Source organism: Cornus florida, unplaced genomic scaffold (genome assembly GCF_030987335.1).
Source record: "Cornus florida cultivar Cherokee Brave unplaced genomic scaffold, ASM3098733v1 CherokeeBrave_3.0.0_Hap2_Chr11, whole genome shotgun sequence".
NCBI lineage: Eukaryota > Viridiplantae > Streptophyta > Magnoliopsida > Cornales > Cornaceae > Cornus > Cornus florida.
In genome coordinates this window covers 93,016,663-93,043,495 of record NW_026775581.1, presented here as the reverse complement: position 1 = coordinate 93,043,495, position 26,833 = coordinate 93,016,663, and the positions used below count along the sequence as shown (strand labels likewise).

The 26,833-nt window shown below is 35.1% G+C and overlaps 2 protein-coding genes and 1 pseudogene across 2 annotated transcripts; 1 reads left to right on the top strand and 2 right to left on the bottom strand.

Annotated features, from left to right (window-relative positions):
* The first annotated feature begins 6,630 nt into the window (after positions 1-6,630).
* On the top strand, positions 6,631-8,265 carry LOC132281555 (pentatricopeptide repeat-containing protein At1g08070, chloroplastic-like). Its single transcript, XM_059783249.1, has one exon. The coding sequence runs from the start codon at positions 6,631-6,633 to the stop codon at positions 8,263-8,265; it is 1,635 nt and encodes a 544-aa protein (XP_059639232.1).
* Positions 8,266-8,429: 164 nt separating this feature from the next.
* Positions 8,430-13,621, bottom strand: LOC132284833 (uncharacterized). The gene is made up of 3 exons (XM_059786967.1): positions 12,767-13,621; positions 10,305-12,269; positions 8,430-9,337 (listed from the first exon to the last, which is right to left on the bottom strand). Exons 2-3 carry the CDS (start codon positions 12,252-12,254, stop codon positions 9,008-9,010), a joined length of 2,280 nt encoding a protein of 759 aa, XP_059642950.1. The 5' UTR covers positions 12,255-12,269; positions 12,767-13,621; the 3' UTR covers positions 8,430-9,007.
* A 4,018-nt stretch (positions 13,622-17,639) lies between these two features.
* LOC132286209 (protein REPRESSOR OF VERNALIZATION 1-like) lies at positions 17,640-25,669 on the bottom strand (annotated as a pseudogene).
* Positions 25,670-26,833: the final 1,164 nt, after the last annotated feature.

Sequence of the window (26,833 nt, the reverse complement as noted above, 5' to 3'; positions counted from 1 at the left end):
GACCTCAACTTGAATAGTAGACAACATGCAAAACGCACATATAGTTGGAATGAATACCTAGACCTACTAGGGCACATAACATTCCACTATGTCCAGTTTAATTATACATCCCCAATGCAATATACGTTTCTTAACCATCAATCATGAGACTCAAGCTCATATCATGGCACATATCTATACATATATAAAATCCATCCTATCAAAAGTGTAAAATAAATATCCAGCATGTCATCTAACCAATTCAGTAGCCTGACATGAAACTGGTAGGACTTAACTTCTTTTGGTTAATCCGTCTTTAGAACATACAAATAGGTAGGACTTAACTTCTTTTGGCTAATCCATTCCTAAAATTCCCCCATCCTATAATGGTGCATTACTCTTTGATCCAACTACTGGTAAGCAAACAGTTGTCCGCTTTCCATCTCCTGAGTGTCAACTCATGTTCAATCCTTATGTGAAGTCAAAAACCTTAAGCTTTGCGCCATCTACAGTCCCACATTCTGTTGCTTGTTTAGCGTTGAACAGAGGGATTATATTTTTGTAAAAGACAAATAAGTCCTATATTTTTTCTTATAGGATCGATAATTCTACTTTTGAAATCCTTTGCATTTTAAGTTTTAAAAACCATTTAATTTTGCCATTACAGTTTCTACTCTAAAACTATATAGAATACTTTTTATTTATTTATTATTTTTTTTGGAAGTTCAAACAAATACAAACTCACTATATATTTTTACCCCCATCATAACACTCAACATCCCTAAAAGGTCACGAAAACCTAAACAATTTAGACCAGAGCCCATTAGTTTTTTATTTTTTGTTTCTATGTTTTCTTATGCTTTATTTAATTAATAAATATTATATTATATATTTAAATTATAATTATTTTATTTAAAGTTGATCAATTCCAAAAACTATTTTAGATTTAATGATCATCATTTTTAATATAGTAGAATTAAAAATGGGTAAAGTACAGAGACACCCCCTGAGGTTTGCTAAAAGGACACCTAGATGAAAGTTTGCTTATTTTGGGACAACCACACCCCCTTGTGATATTTGTCATCCAAACATAGCCTTAAAACATATGAAAAGTACATTTTACCCTTCACTATTTTATTAATTTTAATTATAAAATATCAAATGACAAAATTACCCCCAGTCCCAATCAATCCTACACAACCTGATCTGGCGCCACCACCACACCAAAATCACCATCATCCTCTCTCCAGAATTTTCTCACTCCAGAATTTTCTCTTTCTTCATCCTCCTCCTCCTCCAACTCTGGTATCCCCTCAGCCTCCATCACAGCCCTCAGATCATCATCAGAGCTTTGACTAAACCTATTGACCACCTCTGTTTTCACCCCCATCAAACGGATTAAAAAAATCCCACCCAAAATCAAACTGTGGTGATGGCATCAGTGGGTCCTCACTGCCATGAAAATGCTCACAAACCTCTCCTCCTTCATCCTCATTTTCATCATCCACTCTCTCTAGATTTTCTCTCTCTAAATTTGAGGAGTGAGAAGAAACCCTATTAATAGGTTACTGGGTTTTCGCTAAAAATAGGAAATTTTGGATAAAATTGAGCACAACCCATCTCTGATTCACTGCCAAACTTGGATTTAGGGAATTGGGTTATGCTAAAAATGGGAAAATTTTGAATCACATTGAAGAAAAAGTTGGTTTTTGATGAACCCAACAAAGGCAGGCTGCGGATCTAAAGTTGGCGCCACTCGTTGTAGAGCCGGAGGATGACGATGACGCCGACGGTGGAGGAAAGGCGGTGCGCCACCATCGTTGCCGCAGCTGCCTGTCGCCGCCTTGTGTGTGTATATATATATGATACTGTATATACACACACATATATGTGTGTGTGTGGGTGTGGGTGTGTATATATATGTGTGTGTGTGACAGTATGTGTGTGTGTGTGTGTGTATGTGTGACAGTGTGTGTGTTTTGGTGTTCGGGGCGGAGGAAGAGAGAGAACAGAGACGGGAAAGAAATGGTTTTTGGTACGAGGGTAGAAAGGTCATTTCAATATTCAAATTGGTCAATATAAAAGTCAAAGGGTAAAAATGTCAATTTATTACCATTGGGGTGTTTTTGGTATCTGTATCAAACTTGAGGGGGTGTCATTGTCCCAAAATGGACAAACTTTCGTCTGAGTGTCCTTTTAACAAACCTCATGGGGTGTTGTTGTACTTTACTCTAATATTTTTTATTGAATTTTTTTTTCCTAATTGGTATTCACACACCCCCCTCAAAAAATTATTTTCATCCAAGAGAATTGGAAGCGTAAACTCAATGCTTTATAAGACACCATGACCAAGTTTTTATTCACTTGAGTCAACCCCTTGGGTTCAATTTCATAATGTATTATAACTTCTTTTTATTGAAATAATTTGAATAAAATTTTATCTTTTTGAAAAATAGACTAATTTCGATAAAATGAAACAAAAAAATCCAATTGGCAATAGAAAAATTTTAGACATGTTTAAATAGTCAAATAGAAAAGAAATTATAATTGCTAAATTATAAATCTAATTTATTAAGGGCATAAGTGAAAAGTTAAGTGATTTAGAATTTAAATGGAGAAGATTTCAAAAGTAATACCTATTGGTCCTATAAAAAATTTATAGGATATATTAGTGTTTTATTAAAAAAGAAAAAATAGAAAAGAGAGAAAAGCTTGCTGCTGTAGTATTTTTCGAAATTTAAATACATCAATCTACCCAAACATACCAAGAACTCATATTGAAAAGAGATGAAAACACTAATACTTTTTTATACATAGCTAAAGTTTCAATTGAATGTGAAACTGGGCGACTAGCTTATAGGCACATCAATTAGCTAGGTTAAAACTTTCCCCATAGACTAGGGGCCCTGTGTTCTCAAGTATGACAAGTAACTGGAATCTACTCGTTAGTCTTCCCTTTTTAGCTTTAATAATCAGTTGTCTTTTGTATTAGATATCCAGATTCAATTATTTTTTATATAATTAGGAATTTTCTATAATAATTAATAACCATGCTTTAACATACCCAAAAAAAAAAAAAAAAAAATCACTAAAAACTTTTCAAAACTGATATGCTATCAATCATATTCATAAAACATATATATAATAAAATCATTCAAACCACATTACACATTTAATAGCAAATAAAATTGACCACATAAAAACCATTCAAATAACTAAATGTTTCCAAACTTACAACCTAAGTCACGTTTCATTTAAACATTCAGATATGGCTAGCTATTAGCCTTTTTGAGAAGGCAAAAATAAAGTTGTGAAGTTTGTGAATTCCAGAAAAGGCCAATCTCATCACCCATCTCCAAGTTCCTCCTGTTGGTGAACTCTTTGTTCCAGTTACTGGTTAGCAAATAGCTATCTGTCTTCCATGTCTTGAGAGTCAACTCATGCTCTGTCCTTGTGTCAAAATCGAAAACCTTAACTCTTATGCCTATCCCACTCCCACAATCACTAACTTGTTGAGGGTTGAACAGAGGGATTACCTGTTTGTTCATTAATTCTTTTGGTATCAGGAGCCTACATAAACCATTCACGTCACTTTTTGTCAATATCTTCTTGATTTTCCACCTGTCATTATACAACCTCAATCTTGTCGTCTCTTCTTCTTCTTCACGGGTACAAAAAATCTTCTGTTCTTTGGCTTTAGTAGCCAAAGAGCAACTTGGAGGTTTATCACCCATCATCTTCCTTTTCTTGAAAGTAACAATAGAAGCTGGTTTCAATTTGGTTGAAACCTTTTCAGGTTTTCTTGCTACGCTAGCTTGTATGGTTCTTGGTTGTGGGATCATGAAACTACTAGTACTGGATTCCAGTGCTTTCATCTTAGGATCAACATGAAGCCGCAACGATAGTTCCAATGAAACCCCATTATTTTCTTCATTTTTCGACTCTGCAACTACTGATGATTCTGTCTTTTTTACAGGAGAGAAAAGATTATCAAAATTAAAGAACTCTGTTGATGCTGTGCTATTGGCCCGAGAGAAAAAACTACGTTCAACAGAGAACTGTGTTGCCCTATTTTCTTCATCTTCCAAGTCTGCCGCCAGTGATGAGGATGGTATGTTTCTGGACGAAAAGAAAAGACCACGAGCAACAAAAAACTGTTCTGCCATTAATTGTTTGAACCAGAAACAAGAATAACAAAGTGACTTGAAAAATATTACTAGGGTTTGGGTGATGAAAGATAATAGGGGATGGTATGTGAGAGATTAATTAGAACTGCCTTCTTGGAATGATCAGAGGAACGCAGAATACATAGACGTGCATATGGTTATATATATATATATACACGCCCTCTAGCGCAAAGATCATACTTTCTTTAGGATTCCTAAATCAGTTCTACGATCCAACACTAATCAACCTGAAGAATATGTATTTTCCTGCTTGTTTGCTAAATTAGTCTTGCACTCCAGCACTGAAATCCTCTAGGTTGGGTTTCCTAATTCAGTTTGATGTTTAAGTTTTTATTTCTTTCCAATTATGTATATTAATGTCTAGTTTTACCTGAGTTGAGGAGAATTTTTCTATGCATGTAGTAATAGCTAGAAAATAAGAAAAATTACCGCAAAGTTTACTTTTCTTTTAAAAGACAAATAAGTCCTCTAATTTTTTCTTAGGACCAATACTAAATTTTAAACTACTCAATTTTTCATTTGTACGTACTCTTACCAAATAGAAGTAAAGTTTTGCCATTATAGTTTCAATTGTAACATTGATATAGAATGCTCTTTTGTTTATGTTTATTAGTTAATTACTAGTAATAGACAGTAATTCAGGGGAAAAAAATATTATATTAAAAATTATAATTATAATTAATTTAAGTAAAGGTCAATTCAAAAAGTATTTTGTAGATTTTTTGACAATCATTTTTAATAGAGAAAATTTCAAATTCTATTAAAATAATTCATAAAATATTATAATTCCTTTTTATTCAAACAACTTGAATAACATTTTGTCCTTTTGAAAGATAAAAAGCAAAAAAAAAATTTTGATAAAAAGAAAAATCCAATTGCCAATACATGTTTTTTTTCCCGCCCAAGTGGTTGGGTTGTTGCTCATTAGATCTGGAAGCCTGTGTTCGAGACCCTTTCTCTCGTTTCTAACCACTAACATTCTTGCCTTGAAATTTTTTTTTTTTTTTGCCATGGATAAATCAGAAAAATTTATTGATACATAAATTTTAGACATGTTAAAAAAGTCAGATAGAAAATTTTAGCTTACATATCAATTTTTGAATAGAAATTATAATTACAAAATTTAAATCTAATATGTTAAGACTATAAATGGAAAGTTCAGTGTTTTAAAAAATAAATGAAAAAAGATTTCAAACGGAGGACTTTATTAGTTAGAGAATTTATTTTCTTTTGTGTAAAAATAAAATAAATAATAAATAATTGTGGTAAAGTTTTTTTTAGGAAATAGTGGTGCCAGCTAGCTCTGTGGTTGAAAACAGGCCGGTAAGGTCCTTGAACAATCCAGCCCAACCCATCAATTAAATGTATAGTTGTATTTGTATTTACTACAAAAAGTAACTTCTGATACGAAATATACCAGTGAACTTTTTCATAAATCTGAGATATGAATTTTTTTTTTTTTTTGCCCTTTTTGTTTAGATATAAGTTTAGAACTCACTAGGTGATATAACTAATAACATTTTCATAGTTTGACATATCAATTTTTATTTTTTATTATTTTTTTTAGATATATAAGTTCAGAAACGAGTGATCACAATATTAGTACCAAGGCAACCAGTAGCAGTTGGAATCAACTGTAATGTCCAAACAAATCATAGTGAAAAAAATTAACACATCGACCTATCAAAACTCATCAAGCATTTATATTGAAAAGAAGGATAACGATAAGAGCACTGATATGCATAGTGAAAATTTCAACCGAATAAGAAATTAAATTGTTAAAGTAAATGAGAATAAAATTTTACATGATCCGAGATTACATAATCTCGATCAATCACATAAGGTTATGTATGTAATTATTATTATTATTATTATTTTAATAGTAAGTGTAATTGAACGTAATTCCAGACCACATGCTCCATCTAATCAATGGGGAGCCGTTGAGGTTTCCCAGTAGAATTTTTTTAGAATTGTTTAAATATTCAAATAGAAAAAATTGACTTACATATCAAATTTTGCATATCAATTTTTGAATATAAATTATAATTGTAGAATTTAAAATCTAATTTGTTAAGGGTATACGGGGAAAGTTCAATGATCTAGAACTTAAATGAAAAAGATTTCAAAAGTGGAATTTATTTTACATATCCATTAGATAAAATATCAGAACCCAGTGGCATGTGGTAAAAAAAAAAGAGTAACTTTGATATGAAATATACAAGTGATATAATTTTTTCATAGATTTGAGATATCAATTGTTTTCTTTTTCTTTTTGTCTTTATAACCCAATGGTATTTAATACAAAAGGTAACATCTGATATGAAATATGTAAGTAATATGACTTTTTCATATATTTGTGATTTCAAATTTATTTTTTTCTTTTAGTATTTAAATACAAAATTTAATTATCTTAACCATATTAAAATACACAATTACTTCCGGCTTTTGTTTCTATCCCACTTCCATGCTAAAGCTGGTTTGTAAGTTGAAGCCTCTTCTTTCTTCTTCTCTTGGATTAACATTGAAGTCTAAGAGTAGTGCTCATTATTTCCGGTACCAATCACCACAAATATCTTCCTCATCGACCTTTTGTGTCAATCCTCGCTATTCTCATTTTTTCCTTGAAACCCATCTTCATTTACTAAATGAAAAGCTTAAACAACTGTCCAACGTTGGACTTCATGATCAAATACTTGATCTTTACTTCATTCTTCAGCTTTCCAATGCAAAACCTGATCATTTGACATACCCATATGTGCTTAAGGCCTGTGCTGCTCTCACTGCTTTCAATGAAGGCAAATTAGTCCATACCCGGACAATAAAATCCGGGTTTGATCACAATGTTGTTGTCGCGAATTCATTGATAGACATGTACTCCAAAGTTGGAACTTTGAAATCTGCCCATTATGTTTTTGATGAAATGCCTAAAAGGAATTTGGTCTCTTGGAATTGTATGGTTTCAGGATTTGCATTGAATGGTCTTCCAGAAAGTGCATTGGAGCTCTGTAGTTTGATGAGATTTGAAAGGATTGGATTAGATAAAGTGACACTGAAAATTGTTCTTCCTGTATGTGGTTTGTTAGGAGCAATTCATATTGGAGAATCAGTTCATGCTCATGTTATTGTATTGGGTTCTTCTTCAGACACAACTATATCAACTGCTATCATGGATATGTATGCAAAATGTGGGATGATAGACTCTGCACAGAAACTTTTTCATGAGATTCATCATAAAGATGCAGTAACTTGGAATGTGATGATTAATGGGTATTGCAGAAAAGGTCAGTTAGATATGGTGCTCAATTTCGTCTGCAGGATGCATACAGAGGGTGTAGAACCAACTGCTGTTACCATATCGATTGCCCTCCAAGCTTGTGCTGATTTACCAAGCTTGCGAATAGGAGGAACTATCCATGGTTATGTTATGAAGAATGGGTTCAGTTCAGATGTCTCTGTTGAAGCACTTCTGATAAACATGTATTCGAAGTGTGGAAGACTAGATTTAGCTTGTCAGGTACTTCTTACAGTTACCGAAGAAAGTGTAAACGCATGGAGTGCCATAATTCATGGCTTGGGAATGCACGGATATGGAGAAGCTGGTTTGATGAGTTTCTTCAGGATGTTGAAGAGAGGCATAGATCCTGATGGTGTGTGTTTCCTTCTTGTACTTTCTTCTTGTAGTCACACCGGAATGGTTAGTGAAGGCAACAAAGTGTTTGATTATATGGTTGGACAGTTTGGAATTGAACCAAAGATGGAGCACTTTGTGACTATGGTTGATCTTATTGGGAGGGCAGGCTTCATTGATGAAGCATTTCAGTTCATCAGGCAAATGCCAATGGAACCGGACATCAGCATTTGGGGTGCTTTCTTTGGTGCTTGCAAGATACATGGGAAGTTTGACATAGGGAAATCAGCAGTGGAAAGTGTGGTTAAATTGGATCCAAAAACAGCAGGTTACTATAAGCTACTATTAAATACTTACGCCAACAAGGGAGGATGGGATGATGTGCACAAGATTAGAAGCCTGATAAGTGAGAGAGGAGTTCAAAGAGTTGTAGGATATAGTTCACTTGAAGTGGACAGGTCAGCTTCTTGAAAAAGTAAGGATATTTTATGTAAGCAAAATTTCTTGTAAAATGCAGTTATGAAGGATATGAAAACAGAAGAGGAGTTTATATCTGCTCTTTGAATTCCAAAAGTTTACTATTCTTGAAATAATACATACTATGGGATTAGAGCAAAACATTTGAAATTCATAGATTTCATATAAGAAAAAGGTAAGAGCATGCATGTCATTTTCTATTTATTCTAGATACAGAAACTGCCAAAAACAGAGATGCAATCTGCTTGGCATCAGCAATATTGAAAATGGAAGCTTTCTGAAAGCATTTCTAGTATCTACTTCCCCATAACACCTTACCCATCATTAATTTTAAATAATCTACACAATTGAATGGTTACTCCTTTTTCACCATCGACTGATAATATGGACAGTATTGTGTTTTGTTCAAATTTGACTATGTAACTAGAAGAAGTAAGAACGAATTGAATAGTTCTACAAAAGGATTTTGGCACCTCCACTGTAGTAATCTTCCACGCAAAGAGTCAGAACCGGTAGCCTCTGTAATCTGAATCTGGAATTCATTGGAAAGCCGTTTCAGCTTCGCCAAGCAAGCTGGAGACTTGGGTCTATCTCTATCCACAAAATGTTCGAAACGTTTTGGTTTACCCCACATCTGTAGCAATACAGATGTCAGGAACTAACAACCTTTCTCTATACACCCGAACTGGGGTTCTCTGAGAACTCATCTCTGCCTTACCAAGCGAAGTCATGAAGTCTATACTCTAGCAATTGGAGAAAAGGGTGGATTGAGTACAAAAGATGGTTTAATTTCTTGCGTCTTTGGATTGGCTTTCCTCTTTTCCTCCTCTCTGACTGTTTCAATTAGATATTTCACTTCCTTTCCGATAAACAGTCCCAGAGAATTGCATTGCAACAGTTCTTCGTCTCTCTCCTGACCAACAGCAATGGAGGCTTCCGTACTATGCAAGATGGCAACACAAATAGAGAATGCTTGTAATGTGGATAACTGTGCATGGAAGTCAACTGAGTACAATCCCTCTTCAATAACTCTTATGTTCAATGCTGGAGTTTTGTCTTTTGGTCCCTGCATACAAGTAGAATCAAGTAACAATTAGTGAGACAGTGACCATGTTTGTGAACAAAGCATTAGCACCACTTGGAGCCTTAGACAAAGCAGGTTGCATTCGGATTGAATTTCAACCAATACTACTAAAATAATTATTATTATTATTACAATTAAACATCTACCACTAAGTCTAGCTAACCAAAAGGGTGGGGGAAGAAGAGGTAATATTTAGTGATCTAGTAGTATGATTTATTCTACAGTTACTGCAATGACCAGTTGCAGAAATGCACATGAGGGATTATGTAGCTTTTTCTTTCAAAAGGGTTATTTGGTGCAATATACTTTATTTCTGAAATACATAAATATGTGACAAGAACTGAAAAAAGCAAAAATTTGAATGGATAAGCATATGATGAACAAATAAGTTCATTTAATAAGCAAAATAGATTAATTTCAAATGCCCTATTAACAGAAAGAGAAGGGGATTTTGTTTTTCATATCACTTCCTAAACCCTCTTAAAATACCACAGATTTAGAAGAACGTGAATTGAATACATTGCCGCTCACCCAATAAAATTCCATTCTAAACCTCGTAATGCGAGAATGTAACTCAAGTGAGAACACTACGATGGTCGAAGGTGGGTTTGGCAAAGCCAATAGGGCATACTTAACTCAAAGTTGAACTACTTATATATATATATATATATATATTGAAGACAGTAATCAGCAGTAATAAAATGTATCTTGCAGGGCATGTAATGGGCATTATCAAGGGATCTGAATAGACCATGAAAGGGACTCCCTCTTTTCTTTTTTCCCCTTGTATACCTTGTACCAGGGAGATTTAAAGAAGGGTCACAGCCCCATACATTAACCAGGTGTTTTTATCTTCTGTTTGTTTAAACTATTCATTATCCACAATGCTTGACAGAAATTTTTTCAGGTGACTGTCTAACTGGTATGTTGCATCAGATGAGAAGCTTACCTGAACAAAAAGTTCCAAAGGCCTGTGAGTTTCTGTGAGTGGATGATCGTCAGTACTCGGAATAGTGGAATTGCCAAAAACAGTAAGGGGGCATGCCATGTCCCAGCCACCACAGTCACAACCTCCGCCCAATCTCCATCGATCTAGTAATGGTGAAGGGCCACGACTTTCAGTACTCGGCAAACTATGGCTTCCAGAAGGGATCACCACATTCACATTTGTGAGACTTAAGCAATCAGGGTTGCCTTTTTTTCTCTGCTCAACCACAGAGAGGTCAAGTGAGTTTGAACGTGGTCGAACACTCTTTGCACCCCCTCTCATGTATTTCAGGCTTTCTCTCTTCTCAAGTGGGACTTGTGTAACGATGGCTGCAATTTCAAGGTTTGGATGCAAATCTGCAGGCAACCAAGGATGAGCATTTGAATCAAAATGGTCAATGACAGGAGCATCTTTTGATCGAAATTTAAGCTTTGATTGATCAGATGCTTCATCCAACTCACATGTTCCCCCAATTGACCTTTCATTTGAACACTTCGGAGGTTTAGCAACATCAGGGGAACAGCTAAGGTTTTCTTGAGCAGCCATACTTTTTCTTGCATGTGCAATATCATATAACACAAACTCTGTCACCATGGAGCTGTCAAAAGCTCCAGCATTTTTTAGCTCTGTACATAAATAACAGGATACCTGCATCTGTCCCACTATAGAGGATTCTTTGTTGATATCTTTCAATCCCCACCCACTCGCATTACTCTTCCTTCTGTGACGAAGAGAGTGGAAGGTATATACCCAATTTAAACCATTGTCTGCTTTCCATGTCTTGGCCACAAAAACATCTTCAGGGAACTTCAAGGAGAACTCGATAAATGGCACCCCGTGCTTCTTTTCCAACTTGAGTTGGCCATGCAGGTGAGCTGGTGAACATGGCACAACTAAATTATTGGGATCCTTCTTCAGAACCTGAGAACCAACTTCGGGACTTTGAGACACATTTGAGAAATCATGCAACAAAGATTTCCGAAATGTCTTGTTCCTCCTGACGCTTGCCAGCCCGGCTGCTGCAAGCTCGCCATGTTCAATTGCAGAACCCAAAGGACTTCGTTGAGACTTGGGTTTTGTGAATGGATCAAACATCTTTCTGATAGGGCTGAACCGAACCTTTGGGCTGCTTGCTTTAGAGCAATCACTTTCTGATGGAGAAGGGGAATGAGGCAGTGCCAGTTTAGCAGATAGTGATTTCCGAAAAGTAGCATTTTCTCTCTCCCGAAGAACATTACCATCATTTAGAGGACCAACAACTGGATCACATCTGAACTTGGGATTCTCAATTGTGTGTCTCTCTACATTTTCAGCAGAGTGATTTCCTCTGTTCTTCAAATTCAGAGAGATCTCAAACAAGCCATCTGATGAGACGACACTATCTCTACCATGATGCAAAGAGAGATCTAAAAGGTCCTGAAAGCGTTGTTCTACATCAGACCTGCTGGCGGATGCTGTATTCAAGTCTGAGTTCAGCGACATTGCAGAAGATCGCTTCTGTTCCACAAGCAAGCTATCCTCGTCTGAACTACACAATGAGTCAAGAAGACCAAATGAGGAACCGGTGGCGTTGCTCCGGGAGAACTCAATTTTTCTCCTTCCTTCCACAGCTGCAATCTTGTTCATCTTCCTCACTTCTTTTGAGCTCTGATATACGGAACCCCGCTTTAGCACTTCATTTCCTTCCAGCTGAGAAGTTCTAAATGGAATGGTTTTACATGATGAACTGCGGTAGCGACGAAAATTAATCTCTTTGAAGTCCTCCTTTAGGTTCAATAGATCCTTTCTACATGTGGATTTTGTGCTTCTCCTTTCAACTTTTGAAAATTGCCGAGGAAACGGAAGAACTGTTTTTGGGCTCCCACCCACTTTGCAGTATTTGTCGAATTCCAACTCCATGTCTATTCCCATTAATAGATCTGCAATCTACAAAGTGGAAAAAGAAAAAGGAAAACATGGATCACTACATACAAAGCAAAATGCTAGAGATCTACAACATTAAAATAGAACCTGACATCAAAATCAACCTAAAAATTACAATTAAAAAAAATAAAATCCAGCACATAGGTTGTTTCACATAAATTAAAAGCCGAGATGCAAATTTAGATGCAGACAGTTTCTCACATTTCAGTATAATTACAACTACGTCACTTATAAGCAATGCATATTAAGATGGAAGTAAGAGAGCTAAGAACACCTAATGTTATATGCCAATGGGAAAGTTCTTCACAATCTTGAATCAGCACAAACTTCTGTCAATAGTAAAAGTTATCATTCACCTAAACTTTACACATTGATCTAGTTTTCGTTGTAGAAAAATAGCAATTCACAAAGAATGTAAGCAACAGATCCTAACTAGAACAACATAATGAAATTAAAAATTCCAGTTGCAAAATTGAATCTGCACTAACAAAAATCCATACCCATTGTCTCGAATTCGCAAATAAAGCGGCTTCAATCAAACTAATAAACTTCAAGCCAAAAATCTTCAATCTTCTACACTCAAGGCAACAACTCAAAGATCTTATTATATATTGAGAATGGCAAATGCATGGACCCTACTAATAATTCCAAGGGTTGAGCTGAACCTTAAAAAAATGCCTATTTTGATCCCTGAAACCCTAATAGCAATAAGTGATCCGGTACCAAAAAAAGGGTTAGAGAGAACAATAAAGAAATTTTTTTTTTTTTTTTTGGAAGTTGAGAACAGTAAATAAAGAAATTAAATGATTAAAAACATCTTTATATACACTTGCATTCCAAGTCAAATAAGCATAAATGCTTGTGAAAATGGGCATACCCCACCAGACCTCAGAGAGAAGTAAATTCAAAGAAAAACCCAACAAACTTTAAGTTGAAGTAATCGTATCTTCCAATCTCTGCAGCTCAAGACCCTGCTGAAAATGCCCATTTTCACACACACATACACATGTTCTATGTGAGACAGAGCAAATACCCTTCTTAAAAAACAGTCAGTTGTGACCAAAAGACTACTTAGAATTCTCAAAGAATCAAAAAAAGCAGATGGGGTAAAAAGAGAACATGATAAGAACAAGAAGACCAGCAGCAGTAAAGCATAATAGACCCAAAAAGAGAGTTTTAGAGAGAGAAAGCATGCCTTACTTAGAGAGAGAAAGTGGGTGACAAATGACAATGATGGGTACCTCTTTCTCTCTCTCACATAGAGGAAGAGTAGGGTTGAGAGACACACAGCTGCCAAGCTTCAGTTCATGTCCGCTAAAAAAAGCCACCTTCTTGGCTCATCATGTGCTGCTATGCTCTATGTTGTGTGTGCCACAGTGTGCTTGCTCTCTTCAATTCACAACTTTTCTATTTTTTTTTAGTACATTACTACACCTTTAGTCCAGTGTTTTTGGCACTCCATTGGGATGGTCACCTTTCAAAATGACAAGAATATCCTTTAAGATAAAGTGTCTGAGCTTCTTCTATCATGGGTGTGTTTGGCATTAACAGAGAGGAAAGGTCCTAATTATCAAATAAAGAATCACAGTCACTTCTTACCATATCATTATGTTATTGGGAATTGTATATATGTATTTCTTTTCTCACTTGCTGCAATTAATACAATTAATATTATATTAGATTGGATTCTTTCAATTAATATTTTTCTTTTTGAAATTGAGTCTTCCAAATAAAATAATTTTAAATGGGATGTCTAATGTGGCAAATTACAGATCCCTCCTTATTTGAAGATATAAATAAGTTTGAATTGACAACAATACCCATTAACTATGGAGGCCCCCTCAACTAACCCAACCTCTTGAATGATACCAGTACACCAAGTAATCAATTCAAAGCAACCAACTAATTTCACCATCAATATGTAAGAATAAAGATTTATAAACCAAAGAAGCTCCTTCCCAAAAAATATTCCCATTAAAATATTTAATGGTTGAGAAAACAAGAATTTAAAGAGAGCTAAATTCAATGAAAGTTCTTCAAAATAACATTTTCATTAAATTGTGCTTTCTCAACTCTCTTGATTTAATGATTGAGAGAATAGGAGTTTGATATGATCATTTTTATTATAACATTTTCTTTATATATATATATATAATCAATCAATTCGAAGGTTATTGAACTAAAGAAAGGATAGCATACAAGTAAACTTTAACGTTATTTGCATAAAGTTTTCATTTTAATAACTCAAATTTTCAACTTTACTTCAATTTTGTTGCCAATAACAAAGTAGTGAAAAGTTAATGAATTAAGAAAATCATATTGCATAAAAGTAGAAAATATTGATGTGGGTTTGGGGTTCCGACAAAAGGTATACCTTTCAATTCACAATATATAAACAATGATATTTGAACACTGTTGATCATCTTTATTGTTAAAAATAAAAAATTTTGATGTGCTGATAACAATTTTGGTGTTGATGCCTCAATAGCCAATAAGTTAGTGTTTTCAGTGGACTTTAGAGTGTCAAACTTAACTTTCTACATTTACTAATTTAATTTCTAACACTTCTTATCTAAAATAAAAAATTGAAAAAAAAAATTAACAATTTTGGTACTACATAAATTATCATGAATGCTGATATAAATTACATTTATTTCAAGAACAAACCACAACATTAAATTTGCAGCCTACCATTCTTGAAGGGAGTGATGTCTTTTCACTATTTGTCATGGCAGTTGGGCTTAAAACATTAGGGGTTTTTCACATTTATGTTTGAAAGTTGGAACATTCTTGGGATTGAATTTCAGTGAACATCAAATCAAATCAAACATATTAATGATTAAAAGTACTAAAACCATTAGTAAATATATGATTAACCAACCTAAAGTGTCAAATATAAGCCCAAAAAACGTGATTACTTGATCCAACTCTCCTCCTCTTAACACCAAACACATCATTTAACATACATGTCTATTGGCAGCAAAAACAAAAAACAAAAAATTGAAAGAATATACTAGAAAAGAGTGTGTTCAATTTAGGGAAAAAAAAAAAAAAAAAAAAAAAAAAAAAAAAAAGTGTTCAAATATGTTGAAGGTTAGAATAGTAACGCTTGTAGATGGGAATTTAATAGTGAAGGAGAATATGGTAATTGGACTTATTAAAGAAAAAAAGGTAAATGCGAATGCGACTGGTTTAGGCGGGAGTAGGCAAATCTGAGGCGGTCGGTCGGTCACATTGAACTCACGTGACGGAACCTGTGATTTAAATCTTGCTGGAAATGACTTTATCACCCTTTATGAATATCTATTTTCAATTTCTCACCGCCAATGGAATCACAGATTTGAAAGAAAAGACTGGTCAAAGGTGCAACTTATACACGTGCCTGTACAAACCCTCCAATCACATTCGAGGGTAACCTAAATATATCACCCGCCCAAAAAAGTTTACAAATGGGCGTATCACTTCGTCCCCCGTTAGAGACATTATTTTGCTTAAACTTCCCCAAAAAAAAAATAGTAATTAAAAAAATATATATATATATTCCCTACGTCCATGTGTCCCTCCAGGGGAGTGAATTTTTTTAAAGGGACAAATAATTATTACAATCAACGCCCCAATTCACAAAATCGGACCATCTAATTAACAATCCACAAGAAGAAGAAAAAAATCAACAATCCACAGCCTGCAAATCAAACCCAAACTCAGCAACGATGGCTGCCATCGAGACCCGCAAGACCCAACAAATCCCGCCGGAGACGAATCCGAACTAGAATCGGACTCAAACCATGGCAAAGACAAGCTCAGCACCCCGTCGCTGGAATTGCGCCACAAGCGTCGATTGACATCTTCTTAAGGAGAGCAGTCACGGCTTGTTGGAGGTCCTCTTTATCGCGATTGACGACGATTGGTGACTGTCGATGCAGATCTTGACTATCAGCTGGAGGTCCTCCGGCGATCTGCTCTCGATTATCTCCGTCGAGAAGTTCTCGCGTTGCAGAAAACCCAAGCTCAGGAACCGTCTGGATGATAGCGAGCTTGTGGCTTCGAATGATGGCAGCGGCGAGCTTGAGATTCAGTCATCCCGTCCATCGCCGAGCTCCCTCATCCTAGCCGCTTCGATCTCATAGCTGACCGCCGAGAGTCTATCCCATTCGCCGGCTACCGATTCAGTTATCCCAGTTATCCCGTCCATCGCCGAGCTCCCTCATCCTCGCCGATCAAACTCAAATGTGCACAACTGCAGTTCATCCACAGCCATCACCCGAGCACCCAGTCGTTGTCATCTTAGCCGCCGCTAGTCATCCACGGCCGAACCGATCTCCCAACCCTCTCAACCGCCGACCTATATTCGACTCCCCTGTTCTATTTATATGTCTCCTCTCTCTATATATATGTGAATCATTCTCTCTCTCTCTCTTCACAAATATCAGAGAGGTCTCCCTTTGCCAATCTACACTCTCGCCTCACTTCCCCAACAGAAGATGGTATGGGTTAATTGGGACGATTATCGGAGAGGAGGAAGAAGATGAAATATGTGTTGGGGGCAGTTTAGTCACAAAAAAATAGTCAACACGAGGTCAAAGGGTAACATAGTTATTTTACACTAAAAATTGATATTTGGGGTGTAAGTGAAATGTTAAGCAACTAATTGGGGTTTAAATGGTCGCTAAAAACCAAATCTCCATCTAGGTGAAATATGCGCCAACCTCAAGAGATCTAGGTGAAATTAACCCCTTTAAAAATTATAAAATTACCCTTTCAAGTTAAAATATATATATAATCAAGTTTGAAATTTTTTAAAATTTTATAGATATTTTATGGAAAGATGTAAAATATATTGTTTAAATTTAGTAAGTAAACAAGTATTTTGGGACAATCCAAAAAGGAAAGATAGATAACTATTATGGACAGAGGGATTATATATATAGTAAAATCAATAAATCATAATATGACCTTCCGAAAAAAATAATAATAAATCATAATATGAATGTGAGGTCAAGATGTGAATGTAAAGTAAAAGTCGAAAACATTGTAACAAGAAAAGGATACTATACTGCCTACTGGCAAACAGGTAGAGTAAAGATTACTTTATGAAACAGTTAATGGAGTGCAAATGTAGTTTTGAAATGCAACTATGTCACTCTTTTTCTTTTTCCTTTTTTTGAGATAGGGTGCAATTGAAGAATAATAAAATATGGATATCATTCTCATTTATAATTTTTTTGTTTTTTCAATTAATAATATAAAACTAATATTTCAAATTAAAAAGACAGCTCTAAATTTTCTGATGATTTTTACACCCTTACCTACTAACCAGTAACCGCACATTCGAACCTTGCATAAAATAGTGATTGCTCAATTACATCTGAGTAGCAGCTGAAACCTGAATGCACAAAACCATCACATGATAGAAAGAAGGTAGAAACTGGGAGTTGGAAGGCAAGAACTAAAACTCCATGAAGCAAGAACTATAAAACTTCTTATATACAGAATGTTTATACTCCTAACGATTATAAAGTTTCGCACACGAAATATTCACTAGGAAACAAGGAAGCAAATGTGCAGTTTTCATGTACAAAGAAACCTAATTAAACAGTGACCCAAAACGGCAGAGTAAAGCGCGCAAAACCTGTCTGTTGTAGTATTTGGGACATAATTATCTTTGGTTGTAGGTATGTTACATGGTTTCTAGGTGTTGAGCACCGGCATGTAAGCTTCTGTGGTTTTTTTGAAAAGATCGTCTGCCGACCCCTCAGATTCATCGGGATTCAACTTCTTTTTCTTGATATCTTCAAACTTGGCAGTGGCCAACGGTGCAGTGCCAACATTCTTAACAGAACTTGGCTCCTCTATTGTTAGTGCAGATGCCTCGTCATTGAAGGCATACCAGGTATTACCACAAGCAATACACTCCAACTGTACCGCAACACCAAAAAAGACAAACAAAAACAAAACAGAAAATGGTCAATGGCAACTCAAATGAAGAATAAACTTGATTATTAAAAAAAGAAAAGAAAAAGAAAGAAAGAACAGTAACAATGCTCTGCCATGTCCATGTCGGAAAGGATATTTAAGAGAGAAGAAAGAAGAGAACTTTTATCATATAAGTGGGAAGGCAACACAGGAATTTAGTTGCTATCCTAAGTGTTAATAAATTAATAATAACTAACTCCTTATCATTTCCTTCTGCTTTTGGAAGTCCCCTCTCCTCATTTAAACCAAACACGAACAAAACTCACCCTCAGTTTCTTTTCCTTTCAAGTCCTTCAATCCAAAAGCAGTTAAAACCTTTCACTGAGCATGCAATGCTCCTTTTACAAACTTAAGTATCATATGTTTTTGTGTTTTCTCCAGTTCTCAATCTTCTTAGAATACATATAAGTGCGGCGTTAGATGCCTAAGTGGGAAGTATGTATGTTTCATCCAATGCATTCAGAGATGAAAGAATAACTCCCCAACCCTTGGTATTCTTACTGCATCCTCTATCATGTCCATGTCACCATAGCATATGGCTTTTTCTGATTGGCAAAAAATGTATCACTAGTATATTATTTTTATCAACTTTTGTAAATTTAAGAGGCAAAATATTGATAGCTCAACATATCAAGCGTGATAGTGCAAAGTTGAAGTGATAAGGCAGCCACTTTTACTAAATAATGCCAAAGGCAAGGTATGATATATATATATATAGCACAGTCCAACCCTCTCAACAACCTACCTACAAATTAGGAAGTGTTTTTTTTTTTTTTTTTTGTTTCTTTTTTGTTAGTTTGTTGTTATTGTGCTTCATTCTCTCATTCCTCCAATGCTCTCATGTTTTTCTCCCACTTCACCAATAGCTTCTTGCTTCAATATATCTAAATCTCTCACGAAAATGAATATTTGGCACAAAACTGCCAATTTATTAAAACTCAAAGAACAATATTTATGAGAGGATGGATTAAGGAAGTGATGCTAGACATTGGTTGTCTGGGGGGAATACCCGTGTTTCATTCTCTCAAATTTTTGGGAGATTAATCCTTTCAGAGAAGTGTTCGGTTTTGGCTCCTGTATTCAATTCTCTTATTAAAAAAAATAAAATAAAATAACAAAATACATTTTCTGATGTCAAGGATCCTTGGAGACCAATATAAGTACATAATTATAGTAAATCTGAACAAGTTAAACATAATGCATCTCACGTACATCCATCCGTCAGACTAGAATTTGCTATTTATATTAATTATTAGCAGATCATTCTATTTCATGCAGCTTTTCGAACTAATCATGATGCGGAGAGCATAAAATTATTTTAAACTGAAGTGAAACCAAAAGAGGATGTAAGAACCTGGTAACGGTCTCCGCGTCCAGAATGGATGATGTCTATTATACCCACTTTTTTCTCCATGCATCTTTTGCAGCTAGCATCAGTCATCTGTTTCACAAGCCAAACAATGATCTGACCAGATATCTAATGCATCGAATAAAATAAGAAAACCCAAAGATAAAACTATCATGGAGGACGTTTCTGTTAAGATTCAGGGTTTGCTAAGTTTGAGTATATAAGACACTTTCCCGTCAACACACAGTACCCTGTCCAACACATTGGAATCCTGCTGCAATAAAATGCCATATTTAAGTTTAGACAGAAGAAAATTTAAAAACTATTTTTATTTTGATATGTGAAGGAGAATGGCCTCTCAGTTTATGAAATTTATATGCAATTATTACAGTCCTCATTATTACACACACAACCTGTCCTCGACCTGCTTTTCTGCTTACGTAGGTCATAGAATATGTTTTTATGTATTTCAAACATGAAGCTATACCATGGAAGCTTTGTAAAGGAGCCAATCTCATATCAGATGGTCAGCATGACAGCACTCCTACAACATTTTTCCAAGTCCTATGCATCTATTATAGGTAGTTTCCTTACCAAATACCCTCGTTCTTGTCCCAGTGTGATGGATGTGTTGGACATATCATAGATTAAAGTAGGTTAAAAATGACCTGCATGTGCTCCAACTCATCAGGCTCATTTCTTTCCATCTCCTCTGCCATTAAACCCTCCTGGAAGAAGAAAAAATAATAAATAAAAGTGAATTTTTTCCCCTTCTACGTGTGCCAAGTCTGGAACCAAAAAGTTATGAACAGATAAAGCTGCGAAGTGAGAAAGAGAATCATTTATCATCAACTACTAGCAGGCCTAATTAGACTTGCACATTACAGCTATTCAATCACCAAAAAAAACTCACTAGTATCATTGATTCCATTGCAGCACCAAAAGTCACATGGTCAAAGTATGGTTGATTTGTTCAAAGTCAAACTCCTCAAGTCTAACAATCATCAAATGATCATTCCAAAGTTCTCAAAGAACTTGAAAAAAGATGGAGGACGACGACAAAAAAAACTCCTTTTTCTTTCATAAATGTGTGTGCCCATTTTCTGTTTTCATTTTCTGGTGGTGGTGGTAGTAGCAGAGACGGGCTGGGATGCTGGATCCAATATGAATCTTCATTTCTGTTTTCACAACTAAATGGAAATTTAAATTGTGCAGTGACTAAAATGGAATGTGGATGGAAGGTAGGAATGGAATATAATTTGCCAAATAACATGTTCATTAGATACTTCACGGAAAAAAAACATAGAAGTCAATTAGCTGCACATAGAAAATTACAGCAGACATTCTTTGAATTACTTAATAAAGATCATGAGAACACAGGTTTCAATCTTTGAGTAGCCAATTTCTGAAAATAATTACCAAATCCTTGGCCTTTACATAGCCCGTCCCCCCAGCATCCTTGATTAATAATAGACCACACTAGGCAATTGACTTTTCAGTAAATTACCAACTAATTCATTTAGTTGCACAATATGAGTAAAGGCTTGAAATGACGGTGTATGTCATGAACCTAAATGAAGTATAAAAATTCATTCTGGAAATACAGCAATGACCAAAGATATTTAAGTAAAGCAGAAAGCTATGCAAATGTATCAATAACAACCTACAGAAGACACGACCTTGTAGTTTGTAAGAAACATCATTCGAATAAATGAATAGTTAATGCCAACTTGTTGCCTACTGAAGTGTCAGCTGATATGTAAACTAAAAATATTTGTAATTTCTTGTGTAAGCTTGCTATCAACAGATTAATTTCTTCATATAAACCATTTTACAAGCCACCAGCTCCAGAAAGAATTATAAAAACATAAAACTTTTACAATAGTTTATCATGTTTGAAACGGAAAAAGAATCAATTCCAGAAATAGGAAACCCATTACAGAGACCATACCTTCAGCTCATTAGGAGACATCCTCACTATTTTTGAAGGTTCCAACTTTCCACTCAGTAGACGTTGGGCTAATATTTCATTTTTCTGCCAAAAAGTAAAGAAAAAAATTCGAAAGATAAAAAAAGAAAATAAAAAATATTAAAAGAAAAACAAAAAACATCAACATCTTAATATGTGCATTTTGATTAAAGACCAAAAGCTACACTAGACATCAACGTCTTAACATGTGCCTTTTGATTAAGCACCAAAAGCTACACTTCTAGTAACATACAAAGAGCATGTCATGTTCATCCATATTAAGGAAGCACCACTTGCTAGAAGTCCCTGATATGCCTTTAAAGTCTTTTCCTTTGTACACCTCATCAATATCATATGTACTGGTGAAAACCTCCTCCAGACATTGTATATCTTAACAGAACCATTGGATATGTCTTGTTCCAGTGCAACTAGATACTTATTTAATCAAAAACCAGAAAAAACATAATACATTGGAAAAAAACGATAGGATGCAAAAGAGTTAAGTAACCAAATACGCCAATTTTCTTTCACAAATAGAGAGAGAAACATTATGCTCTTAAGAGAACCAAGATCAACATGACCATAATAAAAAATAAAAAAATAAAAATAAAAATAAAAAATCGTTAACTTTAGGATTGTTAGATACAAACCTGTGACAGTTTTTTTCTTGAGCTAAGCCACATGGCTTCTCATCTCAGAAGATACAATACTGTTTGTCGCTACTACATATAGCACAACTGATTACAAGGACTTTTTTACATAGTTTCTTCGAACTTGCATGAAGTATTTGTGTCCAACACAGGTACACAACATGGGCATGGGATGTGTCTGATAGGTCTAGTTGGATGTGCAACTAAAAAACACATTTAACAATTCAAACTTATAAAATTATTATATGTTTATAAAACTCTTGTTATGCTCCTTTCAATATATTATTGCTTCAAAATTAGTGACCTGCCTAGAAAATAATAGAATAATACTAAACAATATGAATATTTAACCATCAATGCGTCCTTGACTTTGGAGATATTCATTGCTTAGACATATACCCGAGTCCATTAACATACATGCTGACCATATGAACATAGCTGGGATATACACAAAGCCAGGAAAATTAATCTACAAATAAGATGACCATTGGTAGGGCTTCCCTTCAGCAAACTGAGGAACTTCCTTGAGGAACACACAGTAGATACTACTGTGGCAGTGAAAAATGAAAAATTCAAAAATATATCTCTAGTCCATTTTTTCTAATTATATTACTAGCAGCTCACAGTATAGAATGGGCAATACGCATGAGAGAGAAAATTATCATAAGGGGATTCTTAAAGATTGAGAAATTGGGTGGTTAAAGGGGAGGTTTATAACCAGCCAGTTCACTTCCTTTGTACAGTCACCCTCAAGGATACAGGAGCAGTAAAATTCAAAATGAACTATCCTCCTAATCCAGGAAGATCCAGAATGACCATAAACAAGCAGACAACTATCTCACCTTAAGATTGAATGTCAGTTGACGCATCTTTTGGTTATACTTCGGAAAATCAGAGAAAAGGGCATCATGGGAAGCCTTCTCAAGAGCAGTTACCGCAGAAACAGCAGCATCTGGCCAGAGGGAAGATTTGTCATGCTGTAAAATGCAAGAAAAGATAAATATTATGATATATATTGAATCTTCTACTTCCAAGTTCCGATATGTATATCATAAATAAGACTACTGACAGAACAGGTGTTTCACTGATTTTCATAATTAAAAATACTAAATCCGATTAAAAAACTCACTGCTTACTTTTAGAATCATCTCTTGAGAGTCATTTATAGATTTTGAGTGGTCACCATAACTTGCATGATCAATGCCATGAGATTCAACTTTTTCTTTATCATCACTCTGCCTATTGTCCATGGGACTGCATACAGACTGAATTTCTTGAAGAAGATTTTCTAACCATTTGTCACGATGTGTTTCACCACTTAGGACCTTAAAGTTTGCTAGAATTCTGTGGTACTCTGAGTCATCACTCGAAATGTTTCTTGGTGTTTCTGCTTTTAGAGGTTGCCGAGAATCAGTGGTTGCTTCAATTGAATCATTTCTTCTTCTCAGAATTCTTTTCTTCTTGACCTTATCTTCCTGAACAGCAGCAGTCTCTTCAGTCTCAACATCAGGGGGATCCCCCAATTGCGATAAAGTTTTCTGAATAAAAGATCAATTTCATGCTGTTTGTTATCTTTATAATCTTTATCAGTCAGCTCAAGAAGTCTCTTTTGCTCTGTGTCATACACCTTTTGCACAATAAATTCAAAATGCTGTTTCCTTTTTGGAATCTCCTTGTTCGAAGGGATAAAATGCACCAAACACTTGTGAATAACAAATTCTGCAGGGACCTCCTGACGATGGAAAGTGTAGAACAGTTCCCTTGTATCATGTGAATGCCAATTCCCACCTCCTCTTTTTTCTGCCTCCTCAGGACTATAAAACCTTTGTCCAGTTACTATCATGCTCCCATCTTTGGTCTGAGTAATATCCTGTGAATATTAAAGCAAGAAATGTAAAGAAAGAAATTGCTCAAGCAAAGCAAAATGAATTTTTCAGTACTAGACATACTACGCAAAATCAACTCCAGTGTTATATATAAATCATTTAAAAATGAAGTGCTAAGCATCCATATCATCATAAGTCTTGTTAAATAATCAATATATATATATATATATATATAAAAATAAGTTTCAACAAAAATGACAACAATTTGTTTAAATCTGACAACTGAGAGAACTTATTAAGCATATACAAAAACAATTACTTGTTCTAACTTGAAAGACTGCGATGTCTTAAATAGAATTGGTGATTATGCTTATATGCAAAATGTCCAACAGCATCCAATAAAATGTTTGAAAAGAAATTCAAACAAATACTTATCAGTTAATCCTTAAAAAAAATTAATAAATAAATAAAAGCATACACGCTCCTGGAATGGAAAAGGGAATAATAATAGTGGTCACCTAACCCTAGAAACTTAATTACCCTGGCCCTGCAACATTTTAAAGGGGGAAAAAACCTATGCTTGCACCTAATTGATAAAGCATATGTAGACAACCTTGTAAAGATCCACAGTGACAAGTCATTTTTGGCATTATCATTGTAGGATTCTAATATATGATTAGCTTCATTTCTTAATCTTCTCACAGAAAGTTTAAAGTGGTACCATGTCTTTTAAAAGGGGGTTATCTTCTCCCATTGCATACCAATACATAAACCCTAAGTTTCATGCTTTAGCAAATTGAAAAATGAAATACTTCCGATTACATATAATTTCCACTTCATATTCAACTCAAAATGGATTAAAAAAAAAAAAATTTTGAAAGCAAAGCTATGATTCCTATCCCTTCTAATAACCAAATTGTTGATAAACAATTCTCTAACTCTAAGAGTTGGATTCCAACTCTGTTGATACCACATGCAAACAATTTATGAGTGTGAGACACTGAGATCTCAAAAACTCATAATTACCAAGCGAAACTTTGTCAAATGAGTAATTGAAGTTAGCAATCACCTTGATTATGGCCACATAAGGCTTCTGATTTGAATCCTCAGGAACTAATAGCACAGGATCATCCTACATCACCATCACCAATACACAATATATATGTGTAAGTGTGTGTGTACATATATATGTATATAAGAGAATATACAAAAACACGGAGAGAGAAACTCTGACTGACAAGATCATAGCGAATTCCATTCCACTGGAAGGCTTCGTAGTGGTTCCGCCTCTCTCCGCCCCTGACAGAAACCCTAACGACGTCGCCGAGGGGCTTGGTTTTGGCGTCCTCTATCACTGTCTCTGCCTTGTTGTCGTCGGCGGCGGCGGTCGGCGGCTGGTTTGCTACACTTGCTTCAATATCTTTTTCTCTCTCTACTTCGTCTTCGTTGAGCTTCATCTTCTTGCTCTCCATGAAGCGTTGGTTCTTCGTCCAGTGTTTAACGAATGTGACGGTGGTGGTGGTGGTGGTGGTACGTGGTGGTGCGTCGGCATTGATTGGTGCGATACGTGTGTTGCGCATCGTGCTTCGGCTGTGAATGAACCGCCAAGTGGCTTCTCGATTTAACTCGCCAACGACATGTGGAGGTCAAAACTTAAGACTAGATGGTGTTTTGTTTTGAAGATGGTCGTGGAGGTTGGTTGAATTGCGGATTTGCCATCTTGGCGCGTCTCAACTGCCACGGTGGATTTGGAATGGATGGGTGTTTGACGCTGGAGTTGAAAAAGGAAAGGGTAACTGGGTAAAGAAACGAAGATGAAAGATTTAGTAAAAGGGTAACTAAAAGAAGAGGAAAATGAAGGAAAAAAAGAGGTGTTCTTGGTTCCTCGAATAAATATGATGTATCCCGTAATAAACATTTATTATACAAATATATATATACACTTTTTTTTTCCATTGTTTCAATTTTTTATTTTATTTACTGGACTCCATTGTTTCAAATTATTTAAGGGGATTAGATTTTTTATTTGATGTCAAGAGCATAAAACACCTCTATGTAATGTTTCAAGTGCATATCACACCTTTTACTTTAACAATCATGCTTAAAGTTTCAACTGGGTACAAATTGATTCGCACATTTAAACTAAGACGGTAAGTCAAACGGATTTAAGATATAACTTGAGTCTAACTCACCATATTAAATACTAAACCCAAACTCAACCATAACCCTAACCTCCACCTTAACTACTCAACCTAAGCCCAACTCATCCTTCGACTTGCAACTCCGACTTAAATTTCGGGTAAAAACTTTGGATTAATTCAAGTTAATTCTCCTAAATGTTAACATAAAATAATAAGTTAAGATTTTACAAAAAGAAGTTGAAAAGAAAAAAAGTAATTATAGTTTAAATATTATATATAATGTATTTAAAAGTAAAAATATATATATGAAAATAATATTAGAATTCGGGTTCGGGTTGGCTCAGGTTGCTAGCACTTCAACCCAAGCCCAACCCTAATTAAATTCGGGTTGAGATTTTTCAATCCAAGTCCAACCCAAATTATAAAAATAATTGTTCAACCTCATAAAAATTTGGGCTGGAGTCGGGTTAGGTTCGGGTTACCGTACCCAAGTTGCACCCCTAATTTAAACTATCGTTTGACTAAATTGCCCTTATATACACATTTTACATATTATTTAAAAGTGCATCATTTTATAAAATGATAAAAATGGTCTTTTAACACATGAGGGGTGTGATCCGCACTGTAAACATACTATAAAGTTGTTTTCTGCATTTTATA